Genomic DNA, 26,920 nt, shown 5'->3' with positions numbered 1-26,920 from the left:
GGCCCCAGCGTGCACTAACACGATCGCTGAGCGCTCCTGTTCAACTCGATCATCGTGCTTGAGACAACCAAACCACTTAGAATACATACAAAAAAACAAGCCAAAGTGGTCACCTAATTTGACTTCAATTCAGCTTGAAACACCACAACGACACTCAAAATGGAGCGTCATGACCAAGCCGACAAACAGACGACTTTGGAGGGACAGTTAGAGGCAGCGAGCGCCAGGATCCTGGCCCTGGAGACAGAAATGCGACAGCAAAGAGCCAGCTCGGATACTGAGACGCGAAGACTGCGCCAGGAAAACACGAATCTCTCCGCAACGAACTTGGAGCTTAAAAGGGAGCTAGCCGACAAAAAGCAACAACTGGACGAGGAGCGCCAAAGACACAAGCAACTCAGGGTGTCGACGAGCCAGCAAGTAGCCATGCTACAAAGCAGTGCCAGCCGGTACCTGGAAATGACAGCATCATGGCTAGAGTCAACAATAGGCGACCTCCCCGAAGGCGTGTGGCAATTCTTTTTGCAGACGTACTTTGAGGGGGATTGTATCATTTCTGCGGCCATATCGAAGCCGCCCTTCTGGGTCAAGACTCCCTGGGTGTCAGAGCAACCCAAAGCCCTCATCGCCAGGTCATTAGCAGAGACAGCAGCCCTACTCTTTCGGTTATTGCATCAAAACAATTGGAGCATTACCGAGACAGTGACAGCCTTTGACTACCTACACATCATTTCTACTCATATCATGCAGGAGGCAGCAGACGCGAGTGGCGTACATCGCCTCCTCCCAACCCTGGTTCGAAAGTTTCGAAACAGGCTCAGCGGCGAGGCATTTTGGCACGACTTTGCCATTTTGCAATTGAGCCAGCTCGCCATTTACATTTCGGGGCCAGCCTATGATCGCTCAGTGGTGAATGTGGGCATGATGATAGGCCCTGATACGCGTCTCTCCCGAGTCCTGGGTCGATTGGTGGAAGCTGGGAGTCAGGCAAGTCCCGAGGCAGTGTGGGCTGCTGTAGACAAAAAGTGCTCTGTCATGATAGGTGGCTCTGGCGTCTACCGTGATAGGGACGTTGACGAGTACTGGGTGTTCATGAGCTTTGAAGACAAGTCTTTGCGAATCATCGAGCGATCCATGACAGGGCGGGTTCGGGGCACAACTACGTCCTGGGCACAAGTGCCATCACCCGACAGTGAGAGATGGGAAGACATCATTATCACGCCCATCGATCTCGGCAGGCCATATCATATTTGGATCTTCAAGATAGAGCCATTATACAAGGGTGATACCCAAGCGATGGCAAAGTGGATAGAAGGGGAAATTGAGAAAATGCCAGAGGAGGAGCAGAAGCGGTTTAGAGAGAAACAGAGAGAGACTCGGCTTTTACTGCGCGAAATTCATGCCAAACAGGCAGAAAGGGGCATGTAATCTAGTTTGAGCCTCGACGAGTCAGTTCATCTTGAGCCAGTGCCAGCCATATCCAACTGCTTTGCCCAACATGGTACAAGTGACGTTCAGATCATACTTTTTGGCTCTAATCTTGATTCCTATTCTTGAAGCCAGCATAATCACCCAAGTCAGGAGCCCGATGGTATGTGCGCTTGCATCAACGATTGGAGGAATATGTCTGGACACGTCCCCATTGCCCATGCTGGATACTTGACAGCCAAGACCCGCTCATCTGACAAAGTGATCAGTCACCGTTCTCGCAGCGTTCTCATATCACTCGAGAAATTCATTGCCCAAGCCTCCTCGGAAAGGTTTCAAGTGCAATGTTATCGTAACTATCAAGCTTGGATGCAAAGGAATTGGACTTGTTTATTCCCATGACAACGAGCCACTTGTGTCTCGTGTCGTTTGGGTTGGAGGAGTAGGTCGTCGATTCGTTTGTGGTGCTGACTTCAGGGAGTTACAAGCGCAGTGTTGTCGTAACTGTCAAGCTTCACAAGACGATAAAGTCAGTAGCAAGCCCAATGTACGCGGAGCAGTACGGGGAGAATGAGTTAATTTTATGTTCCAAAATCCATCCATCAAACCAGGGCCAGGTGCGCCAGGTGAGATTCCATCTAAAAGCCGGCATTAACGTTGGCATCCTTAACGTCTTTGTCCAGGTTGCGACCATCCAGCTGAATTTTCATGGCCATGTGACCTAGGTCCCTCTTCGCACTTTCCGTTTGATGTTTCAAAGTGTGGTGGGTGTTGATTATTCCAATGATTACGCCAATGGATCTACCCTAAAAGGCCTGTGACCTTGCAGTGCGTTTGCCCTCGCGGAGAAAATTCCCATGAACTCTCCCCAAAACAAATACCATCAACACCAACCTCAACGCGCGCACACAAACAAACACACACACACACACACACACACATACACACACATACACACACATACACACACACACACACACACACAAACATGCCGGCACCCACCAGTCTCGAGGATGGGCGCTACGGCACACGCCCGAGCATCAACGGGCAGACTCGCCGTGGGAGACCACGAACCCGGGCATTGCCAGACCCCAACGCCCCGAAGCGGCCAAGGGGCAGACCAAGAAAAGGAGAATCTGGCTTACCTGGCGTATCTGGCTTGCCTGGCACATCTGACACATCTGGCCAGTCCAAATCACAGGATGTCGATCAAGACTCTGAAGACCTTTCGGAGGTTGACGACGATACTCCAGATTCATCTAGCAAAAAGACACAGGCAAACTCGGCAACCTCGGCAAAGTCTGGCAAACGCAAGGCTGAAAAGGCTGCCGGCGAGGATACACAGGCAACAAGTAGGTCTCTCCCAACATCACATTTACTTGACCACGAAGCTAATCGGCTTCTTTTTTTTTTTTTTTTTTTTCCCAGGGCGAAAAGGCTGTCTGGCGCCTTTCTGGCTGCAAATTGTCAAGGCCGACGGCGTGGAGCAGACACTCAAACAGGCTGCCCAAGCCAGTGTTGCCGGCAACATTGCAATCGAGGCACCGGACGACGTTATCGAGTCGGTCGTTCTGGCAAAGAATGGCATACAGGAGTGGCACGACCTCTGGGTCATGATGTTGAACATCTTCCAGTCAACACCCTACGACCTTTTCACGTGGGGCCTCCGCGAGTCCGACAAGGCACAACGGCATCTCATCTACAGATTCCTAGGTCGCCTCCTCCCTCATCCAATGTGGGAGGGTGACCTGTCCAGGCTCCGATACGCATTGCAAAAGGCAATCTCTCTCCGTGTGGCAGGTCATCTGGAACCCCTTGGCCCGTTGCCTCTCGAGACTGCGCAGGCAATAGTGTCGGCAAACTTGGACTACGTCAATAGAGCGGCATTGGCATTGAGTATCTGGCACTCCTTGGAGATGGACAAGCAGAAAGTGGGTGGCATGTTCCTAAAGGCACTCAGGCAAGTGGTGGAAAGCGAAGGCCAAGACGGCTTCGAGCATGCCGATAACGACAAGACGCTGTTCCAACTTAGCATTGAAGATATTCAGGCAGTACATCAGGCACTCGACTCCATGCGAGGCACGTTTTCAGGTTTGACTGTAGCATCTCATCACGAGCTATACAGCGCATACAGGCGAACTGCACGCACCCGCACACTAGCACCAGAAAACAAGGCAACTCTGGAGCGGTGGGATCGATGGAGCCTGATGGTGCGGCAGGCTGACGAAGCAAGCAGGCAACCAGACTACCCCCAGAGGGATAGAAACACATACAAGGCACTCCCTTACTGGGATAGCAACACTTGTGATGTGAGATTCTGGCATTCTATACATTCCGACATCTCGAGCATCAAAGCCATCGAGGTGCAAGACGATTCGAAGCATTCCCCTGCACCTCATAGCACCAAAAAGGTGAAGATTGAAGACGGCGTAATCGATCTGACCCAAGACGACGACGATGATGACGTCGCCACTGCTGGCATCGAGCCACCTCAGGCTAGACATGACGGTACAGGCACTTCAGGACGGGCACTTTAGGATAGGCACTTCAGTGACTGGCACTATAGGCATCTCTGGCATCTCTGGCATCTCAGGCACGTCGTATTAGGAGATTGGGCATCGTTGACCCCCAACGGTGCCCTTCAAGAATTAGAAAAGACTTTTAATTAAATAATTTGCTCTTATCTGCCAATTGGAAATCATTCGTGCTGTGCACTGTGTTGTGATACTCTCAATTGATGTTTGCAGCCACTGACCACGACTGTTTCGATCTGTATCACTTGCTCAAGGCATTTAAGCCATACCTAGTACTTAAAATGCAAGCGGAATTCTCATCTGTGACACGATCAACTCCTCTCCTCAATTCATATTTTTTGGATATTCTAGCCAAGCACTTTGATCCTATTGCATGGCTAGAGAATCAACAAGGTCAACACCATCGATGCTTACTTGTACAGTGGATGGTAGCCTGCTGCCGTTCTTATCAATGGTCGTGGCGACGAACCTTGTAGGCATCCAGCGCTGCTCCAGCGGCATGCACACAAGTATTTCAGCGCGATTATGTATGCTACTCAAAGGGTACTCTTGTTGCAGGTGGAGTCTTGTCAATGGATACTTTTCACTTTTGGCCAGCGCACTGTCGCGTTGAGGATATCATGCCTATTTGCACTTTAATGCCATAGAAATATGCCAAGCAACATGCAAGAGATGAATGAATGACCGAAGGAGAGTGCCATGGGAAACTCGCTCGCGATATTATATCCCTTGGGCCTGAACCTCCTCGAATGAACTCCGGATCAAAACTTCATGTGCCCGCGACCGACATGTGATGCTGCATTTAAACGGTTCCGGAACACTCAGGAACCCAGGCATCATCTTGGTTTCGGGCTCAATCACATCGCCGTCTGTGCCAACTGCTTTTTCGACATTGAACCCCCATAACGTGCGCGAGATGACAATGAAGAGCGACTTTTCGGCCAAGTGCACACCCGGACAAGCGCGTCTGTAATAACACGCTCCATGTCAGCATGGGAACTTAGTTTGGTTGCTCGGAAACAGAACATGGACTTACCGGCCAGCACCGTACGAAAAGTGGTCTCGCTCGTAGGGATCGTTCACGTTCATGTATTCTGCCGCAGAGAGCGGGCTCTCGAAATAGCGCGATGGTTCAAACTCATCTGGCCTCTCATAAAGAGACGGATCACGTTGTATCGCCCTGGAATGAAAACGTGAGCAAGCTTGCCTACTAGCTAAACGTGAATCGAAAGATGTTTGCATACCACCAATTGAGCACAACCACCGAATCCTTTGGGATAAAGTGCCCATTATACCAATCATCCTGAGTAGAGGCATGATACATGCCGAACTTATTGACAGGTCGCCACCTGAGCGTTTCTTTGATCATGGCACGAATATACGGGAGATTGTTCTCGTCGTCCCACTGGGGTAACCGCTCTGGGCCGACGACTCTATCGAGTTCTTCTTGGCCCTTCTTCATGACCTCTGGATACAGAGTCATTGCCAAGGTCCAGTTGTTGATTGTGGTGGCCGTTGTCTCGGAGCCAGCTTCGATGAGTCCGCCGCACGTGTACGCCGCAAGCAAGTCATTGATGCCATTGTCGGCGGGTGAGCTGAGGTAAAAGTCCTTGCAGAAACAGTCTCTGGCTGTTCCTTGGTCCGTGTCCCTCTTCAAGGTCTCCCACAAGTCCAGGTATATTTTGCTGTCGTGAGCAAAGGCGTTCTTGCCCCACGTGCGCCAGTTCCCAAACATCCACTCGGGCAAGTGGGCCAGTGTTGGGAAGGTTTCCACGGCAAAGGCACCGGGAGCCATCATGATGGAGAGGTGCTCGAGGACGCTAAAGATTTTGGTGATCAAGGGATCCTCAAAGGATGGGATGCGATGGCCATAAGCCACCGACATGATGACCGACGTCGAGTACCGGCGATTAATCATGTAGAACTGATCGGGGCGCTCCAAAAGATCCCACAACACAACCTTGGATTCGGCATCCTGTACCGGCTGGTACTTTCGCGATGCAGTCTGATTGAGGAGCGCGTGACTATGTTTTCGCAAGGCCCGCCAGTCTGGTCCGTAAGCCATGAAGAGCTGCCGCGATTTCCCACTCGCCACATCCTGAGCAAGCGGTAGGTGCGGGCGCGACGAGTAGATGCCGGATCTCTTGTCCATTAATTCTTTGACCACCTTGGGCGAGGAGAGCCAGACGTAATCGGTGGCGCCAATCTGGGTATGGAAGATGTCGCCATATTTGCGATGCCATTCGCGGACCTTTACTCGGACCTGCTCCGAGTCGGCCAAATCATAGAGATTGCCTACCAGTGGCAGACCGCGCGGGCCTGGTGGGAGCTTTCGTCTTCGAATGTCCTAGAATGGATTTGGTTCAGGGCTTCAATGGCGCATGGAGAAAGTGGAAAATAAAACGTCGCAAAAGGGAATCATTCTCCCTCACCTTCAGAGTATTTGGCACCAAGTAAACGTAAAACCCCAAAACCACCAGTATACAGGCGACGCCGAAACTGAGCGACATGTTGCCTTCGGGCAAGCTTGAAAGACGCATGGTGACGAGTAGATTGAATGTTGTGCTTGGAGGATCAAATATCTTGCAGCGCTCAGGCGAAGGAGGACAATAGTTTGACCTACAGATAGACATTAAAGATTTGAAGTGCCGAGCGTATGTTCCTCTCTTCATCAGCGACGACACTATCATACTATGCCCCACAATCCCCTATAGCATCAATAACCCAAACAGCACTCTATGGTCCCCACATTCTCACACTCCAATTGGAGTATGCGGGGCAACAAGATCTGGGGGTATAGCAGCCATAAGCACCCTTTGTGTTCAGAGAGATCTGTCGTTAGGGTGGATCAACGGGAGGGGATGGAGTCCATCAAGTAGATGGTAGAAGGCCCAATCTGCATCAATATAACCAGTAGGACTTCTATCGAGTCAGTGCCTCGACCCAGCACTATTTCCAGAAAAGATGCATCACTCTGAACAATGCCCTCGAGAGCGATCACCGTTTGGCAGCATTCATACGAAGACCTCGGCCCATAGGCTTCGCCATATTCCTCATGCTACAACACATAGTCCCTTTGGATCCCACCACTCTACCACACACCAACTCAGGGTTGTCGAGAAACCCCAACAATTCATCATAAAGCACTGCACGAGGTGGGTGATGACTGTTGCGGCTAATCACCTACTTGTGCACCCCACCAATTCAGTGGCCTGGGGAGATAGCCTATGAGTGCGGGTTGGACTTTGGAGTTGTGCCGACCATGAGCTGACTGATTTACCTGGATATTGTGTTGATTTTCCAGCTAGGCCTACAGTTTTTCAATGACAAGATATTATTGAGAAAATGGAAGGGTATGTGCGTGTGCGCGCGCCTGAGAGTGTGTATGAATGTTCATGGTAGGGCTAAGTGCTGATGGCGTATGACACTGAGAGAGGGCGGCTTGAATTCGGAACCGGGCAAAATTCGAATCAAGACCAGGTGGCGACTAATGATCTATTGTATATTGGAGCCGATGGGCATGGTCCGGCACGATTTGTGAAAGCGCTCGTACGCGGATGCGAGCTGGTCCAGAACAGCACCTAACCGGGGAGTGATTCCCCAAACCCAGACCTAAGGTGGGCAGCATCTAAATTAGGAAAAAAGAAAAAAAAAGACTTGGCATTATATTTTGCGCCAAAAATAGCAGAAAGACCGGTGATTTGTAAAAGCAAAGGACAAAAGACGGACTTACATCTCGAAGAAGCCAAGCCCAGGTGCGAGCCATCCCCGCTGCAAGGGATTGCGTCTGATCAAGGTCGATATCTGTTTCGCTGAGGATTTCGCGGACTTCTGCTAAAAGCTCACATTCCGTTGAACTGATTTCCATATTGCGCAATGTATCCAGTTCTACGCAATGAACCCACTTGGTGATGAAGAGCGCTGGGTTGGGGAGATTCTCTGATTAGTCCTGGAGCTCCCAAAAGAGCCAAAAAGTATGGCACTCACCTGTATCCCAGCATGCCGCAGCATGTTCCACGCTCCAGCGAAAAGATGCGGTTTTTCGGACGAGCATGTATCCCATCCGGACTGGTACACTCAGTCCTTCCAACATGTTCCTGAGAACGTCGACGAGTTGCGGACTTCTTTTCATGCGTATGGGTTCGTTTGCAAATAGGGACAGTTGAACCTCGATAGTGCTCGGGTCCTGGGCAAATAGGTTGAAACGGTTGAAACTGACTGCAGTTTTGAAAAGTTGACTATACGCAACTCTCAAGACGGAACGAGATGCGAATATCGGGCATGCCACCTGAGAATCTTCTGGAAGATCCAAGTCGTCCTTCTTGTTCCCCGCGAGGAACGATTGACATCTCCCGAGAGATGTGATGCCCAGATCAAGGATACGGGACGCGAAGGTATTGCTTTCGTCTGCGGACAGATAAGAGACTTGAGAGCAAGTCTGCATCACCTGTACGATTTGCCAAATATGGACAACAACGCCATGGGTAAGAACCAACATGGCGAATGGCCAGACATGGCCTGGATTCGATTGTCCCTCGGGGTTCTCCAACAAGATGCATTGAAGAACATCTTTCATGGTGCAGGAGCTCGATTTTCTTGCGGCTGCTTTCTGCGCGCGTAGTTCAAGCCAATCGGATGCTGATGTGGCTTTCCAGAGATCTTCATCCTCGAGAGCCTCGTACTCTAGGTCGGTTGTGGCATTGAAGCACGGGTTGATACCATATATGATCATGTACAGAGTGCTTGAGATGTAGATGGCGCCTAGAACTCGTTTCCATGTTTCTCTCTTGGCCCAATTGGCCCAGGATACCATAGACTGTGCATTGTCTTCTGCGAGGGACTGTCTCTGCTTACTGTAGACCTTTGGATTATCTCTGTCAGTGAATGCATATACATACTTACTACGAGGTCTGATATTCGTAGAATTGAGTGACAAACTCACTAGTGTGTAGAACGCGTGCTCATTCATTGACGATGATGTCAAGTCCTCCTCTCCACTCAGCATAGCAAACATCGAAAGAAGAATCTTGGCTTGCACTGCCCACAATGGGCCATGTCGTGTAAAGGACTCGTGTGTCTGCGTACAAGGGAGAGTCTGCACAATCATTAGTTAGATAGTGGAAAATTCCAGGTCTCGCCATGGGAGCGAGCATGCCGGCACACTTACTGTGGCAACAGCTCGCGAAGACAAGTCATAAAATATACGAGCCCGGCGGCGGTCTAGTCGATAGAGAGCTCCAATACTGCACATGGAGAATATCAACGGGCTGGGTGTCGATTTAAGATCCAGTGTAGGCCAATGAATCATGGGGAGGTGCTGATCAAAGCACTCTACATAGCTACCTAGAAACCCGTGGCATAGAGAAGCATTGGGCAACTGCTGTGGTGGATCATTACTGTTAATACGGCAAGCAAGGTCTTTGCTCAAAGCTTCGAATACATCCTTGTCAAGTTTCAAGTCTGGTGCCGAAGGTGGTGTGCCCTCGCGCAAGCATGGCAAAGCTCGCTGTGGCTTCTGCGTAACCCGTACATGGCCAGTGGCGTCTGGACATTTTCCATTTACTTGAGCTGTTTGAGGTGCTGACCAGCCACAGGTTCCGTCAAGGAAAGGCGGAACGTCGCTGTTTCCCATGAAGGATGATGATGACTGGTGGTGAAGCTGATTCAGATCCGTAGTGAACATGAGATCCGGCTGATTGGCAGAGCTTATCTGTGTTGTGGACGTGTGAGATGGAGCTGTAGGTATCGGTAGGGATGCCGCCGTGTTCAAAAGAGCTGAATCCTGCCGTGCTTGCATTTCGAGATGCATCTCTGGATTTTCTTGACTCCCGGGTATTATTTGTTGCAGGTTGCCAGCTGTGGTATATACTGCTGCACTTGTGTCGTACATTGTGATACCGTCCTCTGCGTCGAACATGAAATCATTGAGATCGTTGAGGTAAGTTGAAATATCTGGCCCTGATGGTAGAATCAGGTCCTCGTGAGATGCCAAGCCCGGTATCTCAGGAGCCCTCTCATCTGCTGGCGTCGGCAAAGGTTGAGCTGGGACATTGCTAGTGGAAAAGGCATCGGCAGAGCGCTGGGTGGAATTGGGGGATCGTGTGCCTCTGTTCTGACCCCTCTGCGAATGCTGCGGCGGTTGATCGGGGCGCACCGAATCGTCGGCTGAGACTGGGGAACGATCTTGTGTAGAGCTAGGGCTGGTGAGCGAGCCACCGATTGATTGTTCATCATTATGTTCTTGGGCGTGAAGAGTTCGCTCGTGCCGTACGACTAAATCTCTACAAGGCCAATGGGATAGCTCCGGTCAGCCGTGGTTTGCTACAGGCCAGGTGCCTAGGTACCATGGTACACCGGCAAGAATAGCGAAGGGGAAAAGCAGTGATTGTAATATAGCTCAGACTTACTTTCGCGAGTACGACTTCTTGCAATACCGACAAGAAAACGGTTTCTCGTGAGTATGAGTACGCTCGTGGCGCAAGCGATGCTCGCTGCGTTTGAACACTTTTGAGCAGTATGCGCACTTGTACTGGCGTCCTTGCCGGCGACCGACTGCCCTTGCCCCGACCCCTGTTTGCGGCGCTGGCGCTGCTGCCAGGCTAGGTTCTACTACAAGCGCGGATGCCATTTTTGATCAACCGTCAGGCCAGCTGCAGTCGACATGTGTGAAGGGCAAGATTCCTCTGTTTGCTCCTCTCCGTCGTCAGACTGCGAGAATGAGAAAACAACGAGTAATGGAGAACAGAGGAGCTCGCATTGTTGCAATTCCCCGATTGACCGTGGACGCTGTCGCTTCTAGCTGGGATGGCCCAACAGAAGGCCAGTGGTTTTGAACTGCCGCCCGCAACTAGGGCGGGTGTCGCTAAGTCTCGGAGATCTGCTGCTTAAAATTGCGGGGAATAATTGCGGGGAAATACATGGGTTAGTAGGGGTTTGTTGAGCTTGTGCAGTGCTGAGTGCTGTTTCTTCAGCGCGCTCTGTGCTGAATAAAAACTGACCAAGACTTCAATCAAGCATAGCAAGCTCAGTAAAGCCAATCAGGGTCGACATTCTTGTGGCTGGCCATTTTCGTGCGTCGTAAAGAAATCAATTTGATTCGACAAATTGTATTCGTTTACACAGCTGACCTCGTTCAGAAAGCAAGTCGGAACGTCGGGCAAATGATGGGAAAGTATGACGTTTCTCTCACGCTGGGCTCCATAGACGGGACAAGTTTGGACCTTGTGTCGATCAGTGCCATCCTTGCCTCTTGCTATGGCTCACTCCACTACAACTTGCCAGCCAGTAGGAATCCACGCGAGGTCCGTTTATACTCAACGTATGGTCGAAAAAGGCATACAGTGATTGGACATTATACCAAGTCGCCAATGTTGACTATTTGTGTTGCTTCCTTCTTTCCTTCTTGGGCAAGTTCCATTCTATACCAATGCGAAGAGAGCGAATCTCTATCAACGCCACTGAAACATGAATCTACTTACAATCCAATTGCCAGGCAAGCTCCAGAACAAGCCAATTCCAAAAGCCCATTTTCGGTCTTCCATTCAATGTTCTGCGACTTCAGTCTGCCTCTTCTCGTTCCTGACTGTCTCAATAACTCGCTCCGCAATTTTGAACCCCTCGATGCCGGCGGGCATTCCACAGTAAATGGCCGCCTGTAACAATGTTTCCCTGATTTCGATCTCGCTGGCACCATTGTTGAGAGCACCTCGTACATGCGCCGTCAATTCGGGGCCGCGATTCAGCGCGCACAACATGGCAATGTTGAGCAGCGAGCGCTGTTTTCTCTCGAGGCCCGGCCGCGACCAGACCGAACCCCAGCAAGCTTCGGTCACGAGCTCCTGCATGGGCCGCGCAAAGTCCGAGGACCCTCTCCGGAGGGCAGCGTCTACATAAGCCGGGCCAGCCACCTCGCAGCGTATTTTCAGACCTTGCTCGTAGAGAACCCGGTGCGCCTGCTTCTCGCTGTTGCTTTCCGAAATGGACTCTTGGGATGCCATTCTGAATCAGTCGGCGGGTACACGCTATCTGACGTGTAGTAACGAGATATGACAATGGTCGAGAAATTGTTTAGCTAGTAAGCATTCGTAGTATTGGGCCAAAGGAAGAGCAGTTCGTCCTCGTATCAAATCACTTGGCACAGAAGAAAGAAAGACCAGCTCAAAAAGACAAATGATTGCGAGGTATTATACAAGCCTAAGGCTTGAGATTAAGCCCCAGGGGAGTATTAGGAGCTCAATTTAGTGGAGTTGAAGATTCACTTCGACCGTTACCCCACATTCAAGTCAATTCCCCCTCCCCCATTGATGGCACCAAGCATGCCCAGTAATTTATGTACCTAGTAGTTCATCTGCGCTGCAGTGTTGTATGAGGTAAGGTAGTATACGGAGCACCAAAAAAGCTTATAATACTATGGCTGTCGAAAATCGATTTTTCATGAAATTAAGCCAAAAAAAAAAACAGCTTTTAGGTTAACATCTTTTTTCTCTTTTTCTCTTTTAGTATATGGATTGTTTCTGTAAGTTTTATAATGTCAACATATTGAAGATTCAATTGATGTGCCCTGGGTAGAAGGTTTCTGGGTTCGATTTGGCCCATAAAGCATCATGCGCAAGCAATATCCTGAAGTCGTAGCCACCATCTTTTGCCTCGCGTAGCCATCGCCGCAGTGTATCCAATGTTTTCTCCGTCTGCGATCGATCAGCATGTATGCAACAGACCCGACCGTATGCATCCTCCCACTCGGCGATATCCTTTTCTCCGGAAAGAAGCCTGGAGTCGTGGCAAGCATCGCCAGCCAGAAGTACCCAACTTCTAGGTCCGGTATGAACGAGAGCTCCGACGTGGCCGCTCAAATGACCGGGCAGGTCAACTACATACACGGAACCATCTCCGTAAAGATCTAGCAGAGGCATTTCTCCAACCGTGTCCCACGAACCTGTAGTGCTGTGTGTGCGATTGTCTTGGGAAGCCATTGGTGCCGGGAACTCTTGTACGTTCAAACCGTCGAACAGGTCGCTCTGAAAATGAGAATGTGACATGTGTGAATTCAGACCTGTCTCCAGCAATGGTAAAGACCCTGCACCAACTCGAAATTGAGCCTTTCTGAAATCCAGCGGTGTGCCAATATGATCCCAATGAAGATGGCTCAAAATGACCTGTTCGATAACGTCGGTGCTGGTCCCCGCCTTCGCCAGACTCTCTCGCACATCTGGGGATAGCTCGGTAGGTTGACGGCTCAGTAGATGATTTTGTATTGGTTGTTCAAGTGTGGTCGTGTTTTGGCGCAGACCCAAGTCGAATAAAGTATGCTTTGGACCAGCGCTCTCATTACCACGGGTAATGAGAAAGGCCAACGACGGGACGTAACTTTTCTCGTTTTCGGAAACACCGGCTATGAAGAATCTGAGTGGCAGAGTAAACCATCCGCCCTCCAGAGCAGAGACCTGGGCATAGACTTGGCTGCGCGATTCAAGGTGTGCAAGCCCTCGCGAGACATCAGAGTGATAATCGGCCATTGCCTGAGCGGATAAACTGAGTAAATGCAGTAACAAATGACTAGTCAGACATGTCTGCTCTGACGGTTGACTGAAAGAAATCGATGTTGATTCCTGCATTTATAGGTGACCAAATGCTTATTGAGGGGTCAATAGTCTTCTTCAATGCCCGTCTGCCGTATGACGTCTCAAGAGCACATCAATGTGCTCGCCGGGCTCCCCTCACTGCTCCCCCGCAATCTTTGCTATTGCATTTCGCAGCACAGTGAACATCGAATCCTGTGCAACCAAGAGAGGAACTGGTATATCATGACATTGCTGCTATTGTATGCTATACATGGTAGTGATCCTTTAAGGTTGCATTCCAGCCCGAATGCGGTCAAGACAAGCGTCGTCAAAGTACGGCGGAAGCATGGACATTAGGACTTTGTTGTCCCGTAGCTGAATCCATTCAGGATCATGCGTCATGGCAATATGCACCCCGTATTTCTCCTTGCACTCTTTTAGTCTACGTATCGTCTCTCTGGCAGCCGGAATATCTGCGTGCAGACAGAATGTAGAGCCATCCGGAAGCGGCAATATGGCCATTTCTCGTCTTCCTAGCAAAATGTCCCTGTATCGGCGATGTTTTCATAATTAGCGGTAACTCAAATGGCCAGGCACTGCCCGCATCGATAATACGCGAGTTCCAAAATTTCCAGACTCACATTGAATGGCAGCAGTCACTAGATAGCAAAATGCGCTCGCCAGTCTCAAGACGCGCGCATGCTGCGAGGTTTCCGGGCATGTGACCGGGCGCTTGAATAATCAAAAAACTTCCGTCACCAAAGAAGTCCATGGCCAAGTCAAAGGGTCCCCAAGGACTCCACGGTCCGGAAAGCTCCTCAAATGACTCGGTCCTTACCTCATCGTCGCCGAAATATCTGGAGTCCCATTCAACTGATTGTGAGATCTGGTCATTGACAATATGGCCAGGTGAGCAATGTTGACTAGTACCAGGACCAAAATAGATCTTTGCATTTGGGAATTTCGCGCTTGCTGGGCGGCAGTGGTCCCAGTGCGCATGACTGGCAACGGTTACCTCTCCGAAAGCAGTCCACGGTCGACGAGTGGTCGCACGACATACCTGAATATGATGGTGGTAATATCCGTCGCCTGCAAACCCAAAGCTCCAAGTTGCTCCTGTAGTGGCTGTCTTGGCCCAGTCGGGTTGCAGAAACGAAAATGATTGTTGACGACAAATGGTGTATAGTCGGCGTTATCCTACAGCCTGTAATTAGAGGGGGATAATGCCGCCTAGCAAAATGTCTTGAATCTACTAACCCCACTCAACCCGAGATCCCACAGAACCCGCTGCCCGCTGGTTTTATGGTGAATATAAAAGCACCAGTCGTAAAGGTAAAACGGTTTTTCGTGTCCGTCTTGGTGTAATCTCGTATCGTCGGCAGTGGTAAACCCACCACCGTCTAGCAAGACGACCTCTACATCCCCACTAGCGGGTGGAAGGGGTACCGGACTCGACATGCTGTGGGATGAGTGAGTGCCTCGCTTTTGGAGGATGCCTCGACAACGATTCAATTCAGTTATTCACGTCAGAGTCATGAGTCCAGTCGACGTAGATTCTATAGAGGTTATGTACTGATTGAATGGTGTTTGCCGCTGCCTTTGACACCTGGGAACCGAATCCAAAAATACCCCGCAACTACCTACCGATCAACTACCCCACGATTTCTGTAGTCGAGTGTGGTTACATTGCAGCATATGCGAATGTGGTCCTATCCCCCATGCAGCCTTTGCTAGTAACACCAGATCCAATATGAAGAGATTATCAATGGATTTCCGCCTCCTCGCCAGACGAATAATACTGTGTAAAGTCATGCTGAAGATTCTTTACATGCTGTGCGTAGCGGTGGGTTAGCTAACTTGAAGTACAGTCTTGACGGGCAGCTGTTGCATACATTTTGTAATTCTCTGGAAAATTTCTCGTCTGTGCTCGCTTTCTGTGCCATCTGGAAGAATGGATCCAGCTCGACAGCTCGTGCCGGATCGAGTTCAAAGAGTCGCGTAAGGTTGGCGCTTGAGATGGGATCGACAATGTCCAAGTACTTTTCTCGCCTTATAGCACTATACTTGTCCAGAATGGTGGGGTCGGCTTTGTTGTCGTAGATGCCCTTCAGACAATCAAATAAGTTGCCGACATCAACGATTCCGCCGGTGAGACCCATCCCTCCGCTACAATATGAGAAACTTCCGAATTAGCGACTTCTAAAGGCCATGGCGTCTTCAAAGTCATACGTACAAAGGATTACAAAGATGGGCTGCGTCGGCTGCAAGGAGGAATCGACCAACTCGCATTGACTTGGCCAGGCGTTGGTGGACTTTGTATGGACTGAAGTTTTTGATTTTATACCCATCAGGCCCGGGATGCCCTGGAAGCATCTGTCTGAACTTTTCTGGCTGCCTCGCAATTAATTCTTCGGGGCTGAGACCAGCTTTTTCGCCATATGTCACTCGCCACAGGCCGTCCTTGGTGATTCTTGCCGCCATGAACCAATGCTCCGGGTGAACAATGAAATTGGAGTCATTCCAACCGTACTTGTCAAAGTCGTAGTACGTCTAGCCAGAGTCAATAACCGTTGTACAAGGATGAGGAAACAGCAGCTAGATCTTTTTTTTTTTTTTTTTCGGTGCACTCACATTGGTGGCTACAATTTGCTGATCCCAGGTCTTGCCGGGGAATTCCCAATCACCAAACAGCGACTTGCGAATTTGGCTGTTGGCCCCATCACAACCGACGATGTAGTCCGCCTTGAATGTATGTTTGCCATTGGGGGTATCCACGACAACCCAGGCTTCTTGGTCATCTTGACCGAGGCTGATCACCTTGTGATGAAAGAGCACCTTTGCCTTGTCTTGCTTCGCGACATGTTCCTTGAGTATCTGCCCCAGCTGGTCAAGAGGCAAGCATGTCATGCGGTCGGGATCATCGCCGAGGACGTTTGCATCAAGACTGGCTAGAATCTCGCCGTCAATATTGCGCCAGCTGACCCCAGCGGGAAGAAATCCTCTTGCGCGAAGATCGTCTCCGACACCTGCGCGATTGAGCTCAAACATGGCCGGAGCCGCATAGTGGGTGGCCCTAGGATTGGTATCTAGGTCACTTTGCTGGTCCAGTAGGGTAACATCAATGCCATTCTGCACGAGCAAAAGAGTTAACAGCAAGCCCGACGGGCCAGCGCCAACTACTATAATCTGTGATTGACTATCTTAGCACTTATGCGAAAATGAAGCTTCGAGTTGATTGGTGTAATGACTTACCCTGTTGAACCCAGGTACGCTACTCATGATTGTATATACGCGAGGACCCTGGCTGGTTGATTTCAAGATTGCTTGAAAACCGCAGTGGTTCAAACGTGTCACCGACTTATTTGACAAAAAGTGAACAAATCTATTATAAGTATTGATCTAGGTAGTATTTACTACTATATACTTTGTACTGGAGTTGGGACTGGCCTATACTAGCTTCTAGCTTACAGGTCAGCAGAGCAATTGGCAAGAGGCACTCCAGGGGCAGCTACGCTACAACCACCACCCCACAACCCACTGGCCCCAATGCGGGGTGCTGTTGGTTGGCAGCGTCTGCATCGGGTCTAACTGCATGGGCATAACCAACCTTTGCTGGGGACTACTCATTCACTTGTGGTCAAGCAATACGGATCATGCTTCATTTGAGAATGTAGCTTGATATTCTTTCCTTTCCATTTAACATACCTTCATTACTTCGTCAATGATCAAGTATCCCGTTAGCGGTATTTGCAAGAACCCAGCACTTTTCAACTGCAAGACAAAAGCTAAAGCACCGTAGTTGGGATTAAAATATGCTAATGCTATCTGTACATTTTCGTTGTATTCGCGTCAAGAGCCACCGCTTCCATCAAGAATATTTCTAGCGATTATGTTCGTAGTTTTAGACGCACAAACATATCATCCTGGTAGGAGAACCACTGTGAGATAATTTTGAAAGGTTTTTCCTTGTTGATAAATTCCGCATCGTATCGTTGACAGAACTCGGCAACGAAATGGTTGATCTCGACCAGAGCGAGATTACGACCTACGCAAGTCCGCGACCCGTATCCGAACTTAGAGAGATATGACTTATTAGCATTGTGATCTCATGACTTTTCTGTTCAAATTGTTTTGACGAAACGAGGATGGGCTGAACCTACCGTGACGTTGTACCTATCCATCTCCTTGATACTGGCGTCAGGGTTAGTTTCAGTGGGAAGCCAGCGGTGAGGATTCCAGTCATTTGCATCTGAGTCAAATGTTTCAGCATCGCGGTTCTGAGCTATGGGGCTCATGCTGATGGTAGCGCTCGAGGGAATGAAATGACCGGCGATATTGATCCCCGCAGCTGGTGCTTCGCGCGGCAATTGCCAGAGTATACTCGGATGCAGCCGCAGGGCTTCCTTGATGCAAGCATTGAGAAATGGAAGCTTATCCAGAACGGTGTATGGCATGTTTTCCATGTTATGCGCTCTCGCCGCCTCGTCGACTTCATTTTGAACGCGGCGGTAGTCCTCGGGATGAAGAATGAGCTGCGCAAGAACGGATCGAATACCGATAGAGGTGGTGTCGGCACCAGCTCCCACGAGATTACCCACTTCTGCCAGGATGGACGGTAAGGATGCGCTGGAACCGTCTACCTCCTTCATGGAAATATAATGGTCCAGCATATCTCGCGTCCGTTCTTCGTCCGCCTTTTCTGATAGCCGTCCTTGGACCGTGGATCCCATCCATACCCAAAATGCCGCTGGTTTGATGCCGCTACCCACAAATTTCTGGGCAAATCGGCTCAGCGGGTTGTTGAACCACAAAGTCTTGCCTGGTAGATAGCCCGTATTGGCACTTTCCCAGAACCCTTGACAAATGGAGTGTATGATTCCATCAACATCTTTGCCTTGCTTGACGAAGCCGACAGGCTGATCCGTCCCGAGCTTGGTCACCACGTCGAAGGCAAAGAAGGAAGCCCAGTCGTGGAGAGCCACGGGATGCGATTTCTTGGCAAGCTCGTCGAGCTGCGACCAAAGCATATTACTAAGATTGACAATTTCTGATTCGTGAGACAGAATGTGGGACATGCTGTAGACTGCCGAGACTCGCTTTCGGAGAAATGAATGTTCGGTAGGATCGGTCGAGTTAAAGAACTGATACCACAGCTTTAGTATCAATACATATTGAAAATATTGATTTGTCAATCCAACTTACACTATTACTCAAGCCGGGGATTTTCCATACATCATACCAAGATGTCTAAACAACCCATTAGCCATCGGCCCTTTATTCTGCCAATTCATATATTGAAGCAAGAATTTCATGCTCACCTTTTTAGTCCCCTTTCCGTGACCGAATACCGATACGAGTGCATTCTTGTCGACAATGCTTACTTCGTTTGGGGAAACACGCACAATTGGTCCGTAGAGCTTATGCAGGTCAAGAATGTCTTGGTGCCAATTGCCCAACATGTACCGTCGCGTGCGCCATAATTCGGTAATCTTGGCCGGAAAGGGACCAGGAACATGACGGAGTGGATGCAGAAAGTAATTGTAAGTCGCGTGAACAACACAGTAAAGTACAAAGAATTGTATCAAGAGATTGGGATCAAATTTCTCTGCTAGAGACGAAGGTTGAAGCTTGTTAACGACGCCAGGTAGTTGAGCCATTGTGGGAAGCACCAACGGAGGAACTTGTCGTATTGGGATTAGAGTGCATATGACGTTTCACCAAGAAATCTATTTAAGTCGACGATGATAGACTAGGAATAGCTACTCTACAAGCCCTCTGTGCTTTGGGATAATGCGTGCGCAACAGTGAGTCCCCCACACCATGGAGTATGAATCGTTCCCCATGTAGGTACGTAGTATGCACGGGGTACTGATCTATACTCCAATGTGGGGTCAAATATAGTATTCATTCCACCGTAAGCGGATAGTTTAAGAGAGTGGGAGGATCGTGGGGTAGCTACAGCGGCCGTCATGACGAACCCCATCTACTACCCCCAATCGTCAACTTTAGGCCTTTCACTGATGAGATGACGTCGTTGTGCGTCGAACCACTTCGCGGTCCCAAAGTGTCCCAAGATCAAGCCTTTGGTGGTGGTAATTAGCAATCCAGGAACAAGTGAATGCATTTTCGATGCTGTTACTTGCTATTTGGCCTCCCGTCGTTCATGGTCAGTGCGCTTAAGATCAAGTGGATCTTACTCGTCCCTATCAATCTACTGCAGAAAGGACGATCCGTTGGTTGGGTCGATAGTACAAGGCATAACTCCACCGAAGCCTTACAGAAGGCGACTTGACCTTGACGATTATCTCACAATGCCGTCCCCCAAGACTATCGGCTTCATTGGCCTTGGGACCATGGGGTTGCCGATGGCCAGAATTCTCCGAAAGAAATGTGTCGAATCCCATCTTTACGTCTATGATATCAATGTGAAAGCGACGGAGGCATTCGTCGCCGAAGAGCCTGGTAGAGTCACAGCTTGCTCGAACCCTCGGACCGTGGCGGACAAGGCAGTAAGCTACGCAGGCAGACATGCACAACTCATACGCCTACAGGCAACTGACTGTTTTCCAACCTAGGAGGTGGTGGTTTCCATGGTTCCTGCGGGGCCTCATGTAATCGACGTATACTTGAACCCAGATGATGGCGTTCTCAGGGCAAATGTCGACGGAAAGCTGTTGGTGGATTGCTCAACTATTGACGTGGCAAGCTTCGATCAAGTTCGTGCAAGAGTCACAGAATCACATCCCAACACTCACTTCTATGATGCCCCAGTCTCTGGAGGCTCCCTGGGCGCAGAGGCAGGCACTCTCACCTTCATGGTTGGATGCTCCAAAGGCGATCCTCTATGGGACGATTTGCATGACCTTCTCAAATGCATGGGCACATCCATCTTTGCATGTGGCGGCCAATCGCTGGGCTTGACTGCAAAGCTTTGCAACAACTATTGCTCAGGTTTGATTGCTATCGCCACGGCAGAGGCCATGAATATTGGCATCCGATCGGGCATGGATCCTACCGTGCTAGCCAGTATCTTTGCCACGTCAACAGCACAAAGTCGTATCTGCGACAAGTGGAACCCAGTGCCTGGGATCTGCCCAGAGGCGCCATCTAGCCATGATTATCGTGGAGGGTTCAAGGTGGAATTGATGAAGAAGGACTTTGGCCTCGCTGTTGATGCGGCAAAACAGGTTGGAGCCCGTCTTTGTCTCGGAGATGCAGGGTTGAAAACCTACGAGGAAGCGTCGGAGGATCCGAATTGTGTTGGCCGTGACTCACGGGTTGTGTTTCGATATATTGGTGGCAAAGAGGACTGGAGCAATGATAGTCACAAGTAGAGTTTGAACCACTCTTTAAGAGCTACAATCTAGATGTTCTTGGACCAATCTATCATTCAGGTCCTCCTAAATATCTATAGACCACTGATGCATCACGGTCCTGGATTAAAGACATGGGTAAGCATAATTGTCCATGATGCGTCGTTTTAGAATAGAAAACACTCACAATACAACGCTCATCCAGCGCAACCTGTTTGTAGACCTCCAATGCAGCTTTTCCAATACTCGGCTCAATTCCCACACTTTGAGCAGCGTCCACGCCCAGGCCAACGTCCTTGGCGAGCATTTGCGCTTTGAATCCAAGCTTGTAATCATGGCTACTAGGCGCATGTTCAACGACTCCAGGCACCGGACAAACATTATCTGCCATGAAATTCTGTCCGGTTGATGCTTGTATGACTCTATGCAAGACGTGTTTGTCGAGACCAAGTTTTATCCCGGTTGCCATGGCTTCGGAATTGGCCAGCAGGATAGTGCATGACAGATAGTTGTTGCAGATCTTGGCGGCCAGACCCGAGCCCAGGCCACCGCAGTAAAAGATCTTGTTTGGATCTCCAAAGTACTTTGTAGCTTGTTTAAGCCTCTGTGATAGGCTCCCTGATAGATCTTTGTCATCGATACCCAACAGCAGGCTGAGATTGCCGCTGTCGGCCGCAGGGACACCTCCGGACACTGGGCAGTCGATGTAGGTTCCCATATCATTGTCTCGCAGCGTTTTTCCAACGAGCCGTGCCGTGGTAATGTCGACGGTGCTGCATTCTATAAATAATCTCCGTGTGTTGTTGATGCTTGGAGTAGTGTACTTTGCAGCAATCACGCCGGTCTGGTCGTCAAGGTAGACACTCCTGACATGTTCACCTGCTGGGACGATGGAGAATATGGTCAATGCTTCGGTCGCCACCTCTTTCGCATTGTCGACAATTTTGACTGGGCCAAAACCACTTAATTCTTGGACAAATCGTTCACAGATACCACGATCAACGTCGTTGATCAGCAGCTTAGCCTTCGGGTCCATTTTCTGCCTAACATTTCTGGCCATTCCATAGCCCATGGCGCCAAGTCCTATTCAGGAGTTTTTTGGTCAAAGAATGGAAGAGGCTTTGTTGGAAGAAGATATCATACCGATAAATCCAATTGCTGACTCCATTTCAAGTCTTGGTCTTTGTTTCAATTGGACCTGTGCTATGGCTCTTGACCTTGAGCTTGTTGACAATCTACTCGCGGTCCCTTGCACGCTTGACAGAGCTTCAAAGAATTTCTTTTGAGCACGACCAAATCTCACACCCCGCATTGATGCTACGGCGTTGCAATGTTAGGTATTATTGCCTCTCGCGGGGTCACTTGGTCACTTGGGGGGTGCGAGAGGGAAATCCTGGTTTGCTTTGCTTTACCCCGCTACTATAATGTAGACGAATTTTTCAGTTTTGTATTTGACACTGCTGGTTGAGCGCAACCAATATCTCTGGTCCATGCAAGACGTTTCGCAGGTCTATTATCGCCATGGCACTGAAGACAGGTGTCATTGGCCCAGCGGGCTTTGGTGGCTCTTATCTGACTGTTGAGTTGCTGAACCGTGGCCATTCTGTACGCGGCATCTCAAGGAACCCTGAAAAGATAGGAAGACATGACGGCTATGAAGCCTATTCCATTGATATTGCTGGATGCACGATTGAAAGTCTTATCAAAGCCTTCATTAGCCTAGATGTGCTTGTCAATGAGATTGGACCGCACACAGCAGGCGAGAGTGCTTTACAATATCGTATGTATACATGGGTCAATGCGGTTCAGCAGGCCCGTGTCTGTCCCTTGTAGCTGTGTTGTGGCTAATTAGAGAAATCAGAGTCATTTATTGAGTTGACCAGAAAGATCATCATTGCAGTCAAGGCCGCGCGTGTCGGCTACTTCATCATGGTAGGGGGCTGTGGATCGCTCCAGTTACCGGGGCAAACACTCCAAACCTGCTTGGAGAGCAAAGACTGGTGGCTTGCATACCGTAAAGGTATCGCAGACAGCGAGGCTCACGTTGCCTACATGGAAGAAAGACTAGGCTCGCTTGGTTCGTCCCTGCGCAGCTATCGCCAGGCGCGGCTCCTGGTGCAAAGCGGTGGCGACGATGAGGCTGCGCGCAAGACCATTGAGGACTACGAGGCCGCGGTACTGCGAAACGACAAGGCACTGACATTTGTCACGGCGTGTCGGACGAGCTACATGTTCTTTGACGGAAACACATCATTTCGTTGGACCTTTGTCTCTCCATCTGCCCTCTATCGTCCCGGAAAGAGGACCGGCCACTACGAGGTCGTGTTCGATGAGGTACCTTTGAAGCCGGCACGAGACAATGGGAGCGATGATGGATTAGACGGCAGGCTCCATGGTATAACCGCGTCGGACCTGGCGATTGCAATTGCAGACGAGGCCGAGTGGAAGGAGAAAACATTCAGGCACTGGAGCGCTTTTGGAGACCTATCGGATGATACTCCGACGCCCTCGTATGTCATTTTGAAGGGGTAAGGTGCAATTCTATCTGCCAATTCTTTCAGTCATGATCAATTTTTGGAAACAACGCGAATCATCAAAACCCTATGTTGAGAAACAAATGTAAATCTTCTAGTCTGTTTGAATTTCCAACGAAACACAGAATAGGCCAACTGTGAACCGACTGGAGACGTCCATTTCCCCCTCAATGCAGGTTATTCGTTGATGTGGGGGCTCTGAATCAGTGGTCACTCACCCCACTATACCCCCTATAAGTCCCCGCAGACGCCGCATGTAGTAGTACGCGGAACGCCTCTAACGGGCAACAGCACTTCACGCCGCGAATAGCAGTAGGTCAAGGTCTCAAAGAGAAATTACTACCAAGGACTTCAGATTCTACAACGTGTGCTACTTATGAGGACCTCTCTTTTCTTTCTATCTTGATGTTCTTGGTGTTCCCCTAAACTTGCGCCCGAGCCTTCAAGCATACTCCCAATCCTCGGAACTCATGGCATATGAATATCAAAGCTTTTAGTCTGACGCAAAACCCACGAGACAACATGAACGAATATAGCTTCACATCGCTTGTTCTTCCAGGACTAGCCCTGCTGGGTATTTTCTTGGCAACATGGTTTCCTTGGCGGCGACGTGGTCTTGAAACAATTCCCGGTCCAAAAGGTTTGCCTTTCATAGGCAATGCCCACCAATTGACCAAACATCCACAGCGCAAGTTCTTGGAATGGGCTGATGAATACGGCGAATTATTCAAGGTGCAGATGGGATTGCAAAATTGGGTATTCCTCAACAGCCCTGCCGCTGTCAAGGAGATCTTGGACAAACAATCTGCAGTCACCTCGGGTCGCCCTGGAATGCCAGTGGTATCTGACCTGGTCTCGGGAGGGCAAAGATTTCTGCTCATGACATAGTAAGTCAATTGGAGACGTGAAGCCCGTGATTTGCTTCTCATGATGACCTGCTTATACGCTCTGCTGCCAGTACCCCAAGATGGCGGAAACTTCGCGCCATGGTCCACAAGCTTCTCACACCCAAAGCTTCCGAGATATTCAAACCGAGTCAGGAATTTGAGACAAAACAGTTGCTTTTCGATATTCTCACCGGCAATGCAGATCAAGAAAGCTTCTATCAGCACGTCCGACGCTACACTACCTCTATTGTGATGACGAGCACTTATGGGCGGAGGGTGCCAGTATGGGTACGCTTTATTCTGTTCTCATTATGTCCGCTTTTAGTCTTGGAGCTTCAATCCTAAGAACGCAGACACTTACAGTACACGATCAGGATTGCGAAGATGTTCACGAGATATACGGACTTATGAAGGAGTTTTCGGAGAGTGCTGCACCTGGTAGATACATTGCCGAGCTCGTCCCTGCCCTGGCCAGCCTGCCGGTTTGGATGCAATGGTGGAGAGCCTCAGCATTGCAATCTTATCGTCGACAGCGACATATCTGGATGAAATATTGGAGCCGACTCCAGGTTCAAATTGGTCAAGGATGCGCCCCTGAGTGTTTTGGGAAGCAGTTTACTGAGAGTGGCTATCAAAAGCAAGACATTAGCGACGAGCAAGCCGCTTTCGTAGCTGGGAGTAAGTTCAGTCTTGGTTTCTTCTCGCGTTTCTCGAAATGTTTTCTGAAGTAAATTGCAGCAATGATAGAGGCAGGATCTGAAACTACATCCTCTGCACTCAACACGGCCATAAAATACCTCATCAAATACCCAGAGGCTCAACTTCTTGCACACAAAGAACTTTCATCGCATATAGGTGATGGCAGGGTCCCAAATTTTGGCGACGAAGATTCTCTCCCGTATATTCGGGCAATGGTCAAGGAGGTATTACGAATCCGTCCTGTCACAAATATCGGCTCGCCCCATTATACTACTGCAGACGTCGCGTATAAAAACTATATCATCCCAAAAGACACGGTCGTCACACTCTCGCAGTACTCGATCCACTATGACCCTCGGCGATGGGAGAGACCCGAGGAGTTCATCCCAGGGCGCTATCTAGGACATCCTCTTAAAGCCGGCGCGTATGCTGCCTCGGCGGACGCAGAAGGGCGAGACCATTTCGATTTTGGTGCAGGCCGAAGGATCTGTCCAGGAATGCACCTCGCCGAGAACAGCCTGTTCATTACCTTGGCCAGCATCTTGTGGCTGTTTGAGATCAAAGCCCCTGTTGATGCAGATGGGAACGAAGAATTTGTGGATGTGTCGGATGACGCCTACGAAGACGGGGCAAACACCCTGCCAAAACCGTTCCGAGCAAGATTTGTCCCCGTGAATGCTCAGAGGGCCATCACGTTGATGGAAACTTGGGACCAAGCAAAAAGAGATGGGTTCATGTTGGGAAATGTCAAAGTCGACGAAAAGGGCGTCGTTGTGTGAGACGGTGATGCTGGTGACAGAAAAGAGGCGGCGACGGTCCTCGATTATCACGACCAACCCGCCCTGGGTGGGGGATGCAGGGAATATATATAAACCCGAAAACTTTGGCAGAGTTAAAAACAGACTCTAGCAATCAACTTGTTTCTCTATGCACGATGTTTGGGTTGTGGCGCATATTCTCAGCCTGGAGATGATGAAGTCTCTGGCGCACGAGAGTCGTAACATTCTCCTTAATATTTTATGATAGTTGACCCAGTTCTGAGAGTACCATGTCGATCCCCGAGGTCTTTTACCAATCGAGAGCGAGACATTACGAAAATGGTTCCGTAGCCCTGGGACCTGGAAAGGAAGTCGTCGTCATTCGCAGCACTGCCTCGATTGTTTCATTGGTCAATTTGGGCCCAGCAACGGCACTTCGTTAGTCTTCCCGACAGGTATTCCGCCGCTAAGGTTTTTGTGGAGGAAAGCTGCGCTAGAATTGTTCTGCGGGTGCCCGGTGCAAGGACTAAGGGGGCTCAAGTGCAGTACACGACGCGATCATGTATACAATGAGGCTTTTACACAATAGTGGTCTGTTGAGCAATCATTCCGCTATTCTTGTGGTCGGACGATTCGTTGTTAAAGGATGATAAACAAGTCCGGAGTATCGTCATGATTCCACGCATGCAGGCGTTTACGTAGTATGCAGTAGTAGTCATGTTGTTTTATAGCGACGCCACATACTGACAGGTTGAATTTAATCGTTTTTACCTCGCGAACAAGGTTAAAATTGGCCTCCGAATGCTTACATTGTCGCGAAAGACCAAGTTGTGAGCAAGTGGATATTGTAATACCATGAAATCCCGCGAACATGCTCATTTTGTTTGGTACAGTGAATATGAACCAGCCTAGACGTGGCTTTTGCGGGCCCAAGGCGTAAGGGGACTCGCCATCAAGACCCAGGATTACGTACGCACGCATCCTTCTATGTATGTTAGCCCCAACAAATCTTCCGGTCCCATAACTCTATCAAGAGGCAGTCCCGGGACTATTCGTAGAGTGAATTAACTATATGATCGTCTAACAAAAAGGCTTATTATTACGTCCATGTCTAAGCCCTGTCAAGGATTGAACCTACCAAGTGTGTTTCAACTAGATTTAACCGTAGTGCTTGAGTCTGAGTGGACCTGTCTCTATCTCCAAATCC

The 26,920-nt window shown here is 49.6% G+C and overlaps 13 protein-coding genes across 13 annotated transcripts; 5 read left to right on the top strand and 8 right to left on the bottom strand.

Annotated features, from left to right (window-relative positions):
• Positions 1 to 159: 159 nt before the first annotated feature.
• Positions 160 to 1,428, top strand: PFICI_07615 (uncharacterized protein; the record flags this gene model as incomplete). The annotated part of the gene is made up of 1 exon (XM_007836196.1): positions 160 to 1,428. One exon carries the CDS (start codon positions 160 to 162, stop codon positions 1,426 to 1,428), a length of 1,269 nt encoding a protein of 422 aa, XP_007834387.1.
• Positions 1,429 to 2,416: 988 nt separating this feature from the next.
• Positions 2,417 to 3,965, top strand: PFICI_07614 (uncharacterized protein; the record flags this gene model as incomplete). The annotated part of the gene is made up of 2 exons (XM_007836195.1): positions 2,417 to 2,780; positions 2,857 to 3,965. 2 exons carry the CDS (start codon positions 2,417 to 2,419, stop codon positions 3,963 to 3,965), a joined length of 1,473 nt encoding a protein of 490 aa, XP_007834386.1.
• Positions 3,966 to 4,682: 717 nt separating this feature from the next.
• Positions 4,683 to 6,502, bottom strand: PFICI_07613 (uncharacterized protein; the record flags this gene model as incomplete). Its single annotated transcript, XM_007836194.1, has 4 exons — positions 4,683 to 4,929; positions 4,999 to 5,142; positions 5,207 to 6,309; positions 6,395 to 6,502. The coding sequence occupies 4 exons, from the start codon at positions 6,500 to 6,502 to the stop codon at positions 4,683 to 4,685; spliced, it is 1,602 nt and encodes a 533-aa protein (XP_007834385.1).
• A 955-nt stretch (positions 6,503 to 7,457) lies between these two features.
• On the bottom strand, positions 7,458 to 10,590 carry PFICI_07612 (uncharacterized protein; the record flags this gene model as incomplete). The annotated part of the gene is made up of 6 exons (XM_007836193.1): positions 7,458 to 7,574; positions 7,696 to 7,883; positions 7,950 to 8,823; positions 8,905 to 9,057; positions 9,130 to 10,243; positions 10,370 to 10,590. 6 exons carry the CDS (start codon positions 10,588 to 10,590, stop codon positions 7,458 to 7,460), a joined length of 2,667 nt encoding a protein of 888 aa, XP_007834384.1.
• A 913-nt stretch (positions 10,591 to 11,503) lies between these two features.
• PFICI_07611 (uncharacterized protein) lies at positions 11,504 to 11,959 on the bottom strand (the record flags this gene model as incomplete). The annotated part of the gene is made up of 1 exon (XM_007836192.1): positions 11,504 to 11,959. One exon carries the CDS (start codon positions 11,957 to 11,959, stop codon positions 11,504 to 11,506), a length of 456 nt encoding a protein of 151 aa, XP_007834383.1.
• Positions 11,960 to 12,508: 549 nt separating this feature from the next.
• Positions 12,509 to 13,477, bottom strand: PFICI_07610 (uncharacterized protein; the record flags this gene model as incomplete). The annotated part of the gene is made up of 1 exon (XM_007836191.1): positions 12,509 to 13,477. The coding sequence occupies one exon, from the start codon at positions 13,475 to 13,477 to the stop codon at positions 12,509 to 12,511; it is 969 nt and encodes a 322-aa protein (XP_007834382.1).
• Positions 13,478 to 13,807: 330 nt separating this feature from the next.
• Positions 13,808 to 14,980, bottom strand: PFICI_07609 (uncharacterized protein; the record flags this gene model as incomplete). The annotated part of the gene is made up of 4 exons (XM_007836190.1): positions 13,808 to 14,069; positions 14,164 to 14,523; positions 14,583 to 14,719; positions 14,780 to 14,980. The coding sequence occupies 4 exons, from the start codon at positions 14,978 to 14,980 to the stop codon at positions 13,808 to 13,810; spliced, it is 960 nt and encodes a 319-aa protein (XP_007834381.1).
• Positions 14,981 to 15,284: 304 nt separating this feature from the next.
• PFICI_07608 (uncharacterized protein) lies at positions 15,285 to 16,801 on the bottom strand (the record flags this gene model as incomplete). The annotated part of the gene is made up of 5 exons (XM_007836189.1): positions 15,285 to 15,353; positions 15,415 to 15,688; positions 15,756 to 16,072; positions 16,154 to 16,708; positions 16,775 to 16,801. The coding sequence occupies 5 exons, from the start codon at positions 16,799 to 16,801 to the stop codon at positions 15,285 to 15,287; spliced, it is 1,242 nt and encodes a 413-aa protein (XP_007834380.1).
• Positions 16,802 to 17,409: 608 nt separating this feature from the next.
• PFICI_07607 (uncharacterized protein) lies at positions 17,410 to 19,179 on the bottom strand (the record flags this gene model as incomplete). The annotated part of the gene is made up of 4 exons (XM_007836188.1): positions 17,410 to 17,595; positions 17,683 to 18,675; positions 18,725 to 18,769; positions 18,841 to 19,179. The coding sequence occupies 4 exons, from the start codon at positions 19,177 to 19,179 to the stop codon at positions 17,410 to 17,412; spliced, it is 1,563 nt and encodes a 520-aa protein (XP_007834379.1).
• A 654-nt stretch (positions 19,180 to 19,833) lies between these two features.
• On the top strand, positions 19,834 to 20,856 carry PFICI_07606 (uncharacterized protein; the record flags this gene model as incomplete). Its single annotated transcript, XM_007836187.1, has 2 exons — positions 19,834 to 20,031; positions 20,098 to 20,856. 2 exons carry the CDS (start codon positions 19,834 to 19,836, stop codon positions 20,854 to 20,856), a joined length of 957 nt encoding a protein of 318 aa, XP_007834378.1.
• Positions 20,857 to 20,908: 52 nt separating this feature from the next.
• Positions 20,909 to 21,907, bottom strand: PFICI_07605 (uncharacterized protein; the record flags this gene model as incomplete). Its single annotated transcript, XM_007836186.1, has 1 exon — positions 20,909 to 21,907. The coding sequence occupies one exon, from the start codon at positions 21,905 to 21,907 to the stop codon at positions 20,909 to 20,911; it is 999 nt and encodes a 332-aa protein (XP_007834377.1).
• Positions 21,908 to 22,356: 449 nt separating this feature from the next.
• Positions 22,357 to 23,367, top strand: PFICI_07604 (uncharacterized protein; the record flags this gene model as incomplete). Its single annotated transcript, XM_007836185.1, has 2 exons — positions 22,357 to 22,615; positions 22,697 to 23,367. The coding sequence occupies 2 exons, from the start codon at positions 22,357 to 22,359 to the stop codon at positions 23,365 to 23,367; spliced, it is 930 nt and encodes a 309-aa protein (XP_007834376.1).
• Positions 23,368 to 23,891: 524 nt separating this feature from the next.
• PFICI_07603 (uncharacterized protein) lies at positions 23,892 to 25,734 on the top strand (the record flags this gene model as incomplete). Its single annotated transcript, XM_007836184.1, has 4 exons — positions 23,892 to 24,256; positions 24,328 to 24,544; positions 24,631 to 24,934; positions 24,995 to 25,734. The coding sequence occupies 4 exons, from the start codon at positions 23,892 to 23,894 to the stop codon at positions 25,732 to 25,734; spliced, it is 1,626 nt and encodes a 541-aa protein (XP_007834375.1).
• Positions 25,735 to 26,920: the final 1,186 nt, after the last annotated feature.

This window comes from Pestalotiopsis fici, assembly GCF_000516985.1.
Source record: "Pestalotiopsis fici W106-1 unplaced genomic scaffold PFICI_Scf_5, whole genome shotgun sequence".
Classification (NCBI taxonomy): Eukaryota; Fungi; Ascomycota; class Sordariomycetes; order Amphisphaeriales; family Sporocadaceae; genus Pestalotiopsis; species Pestalotiopsis fici.
Note: the sequence above shows the minus strand (reverse complement) of the source record. Positions and strands in the feature narration are given on the sequence as shown.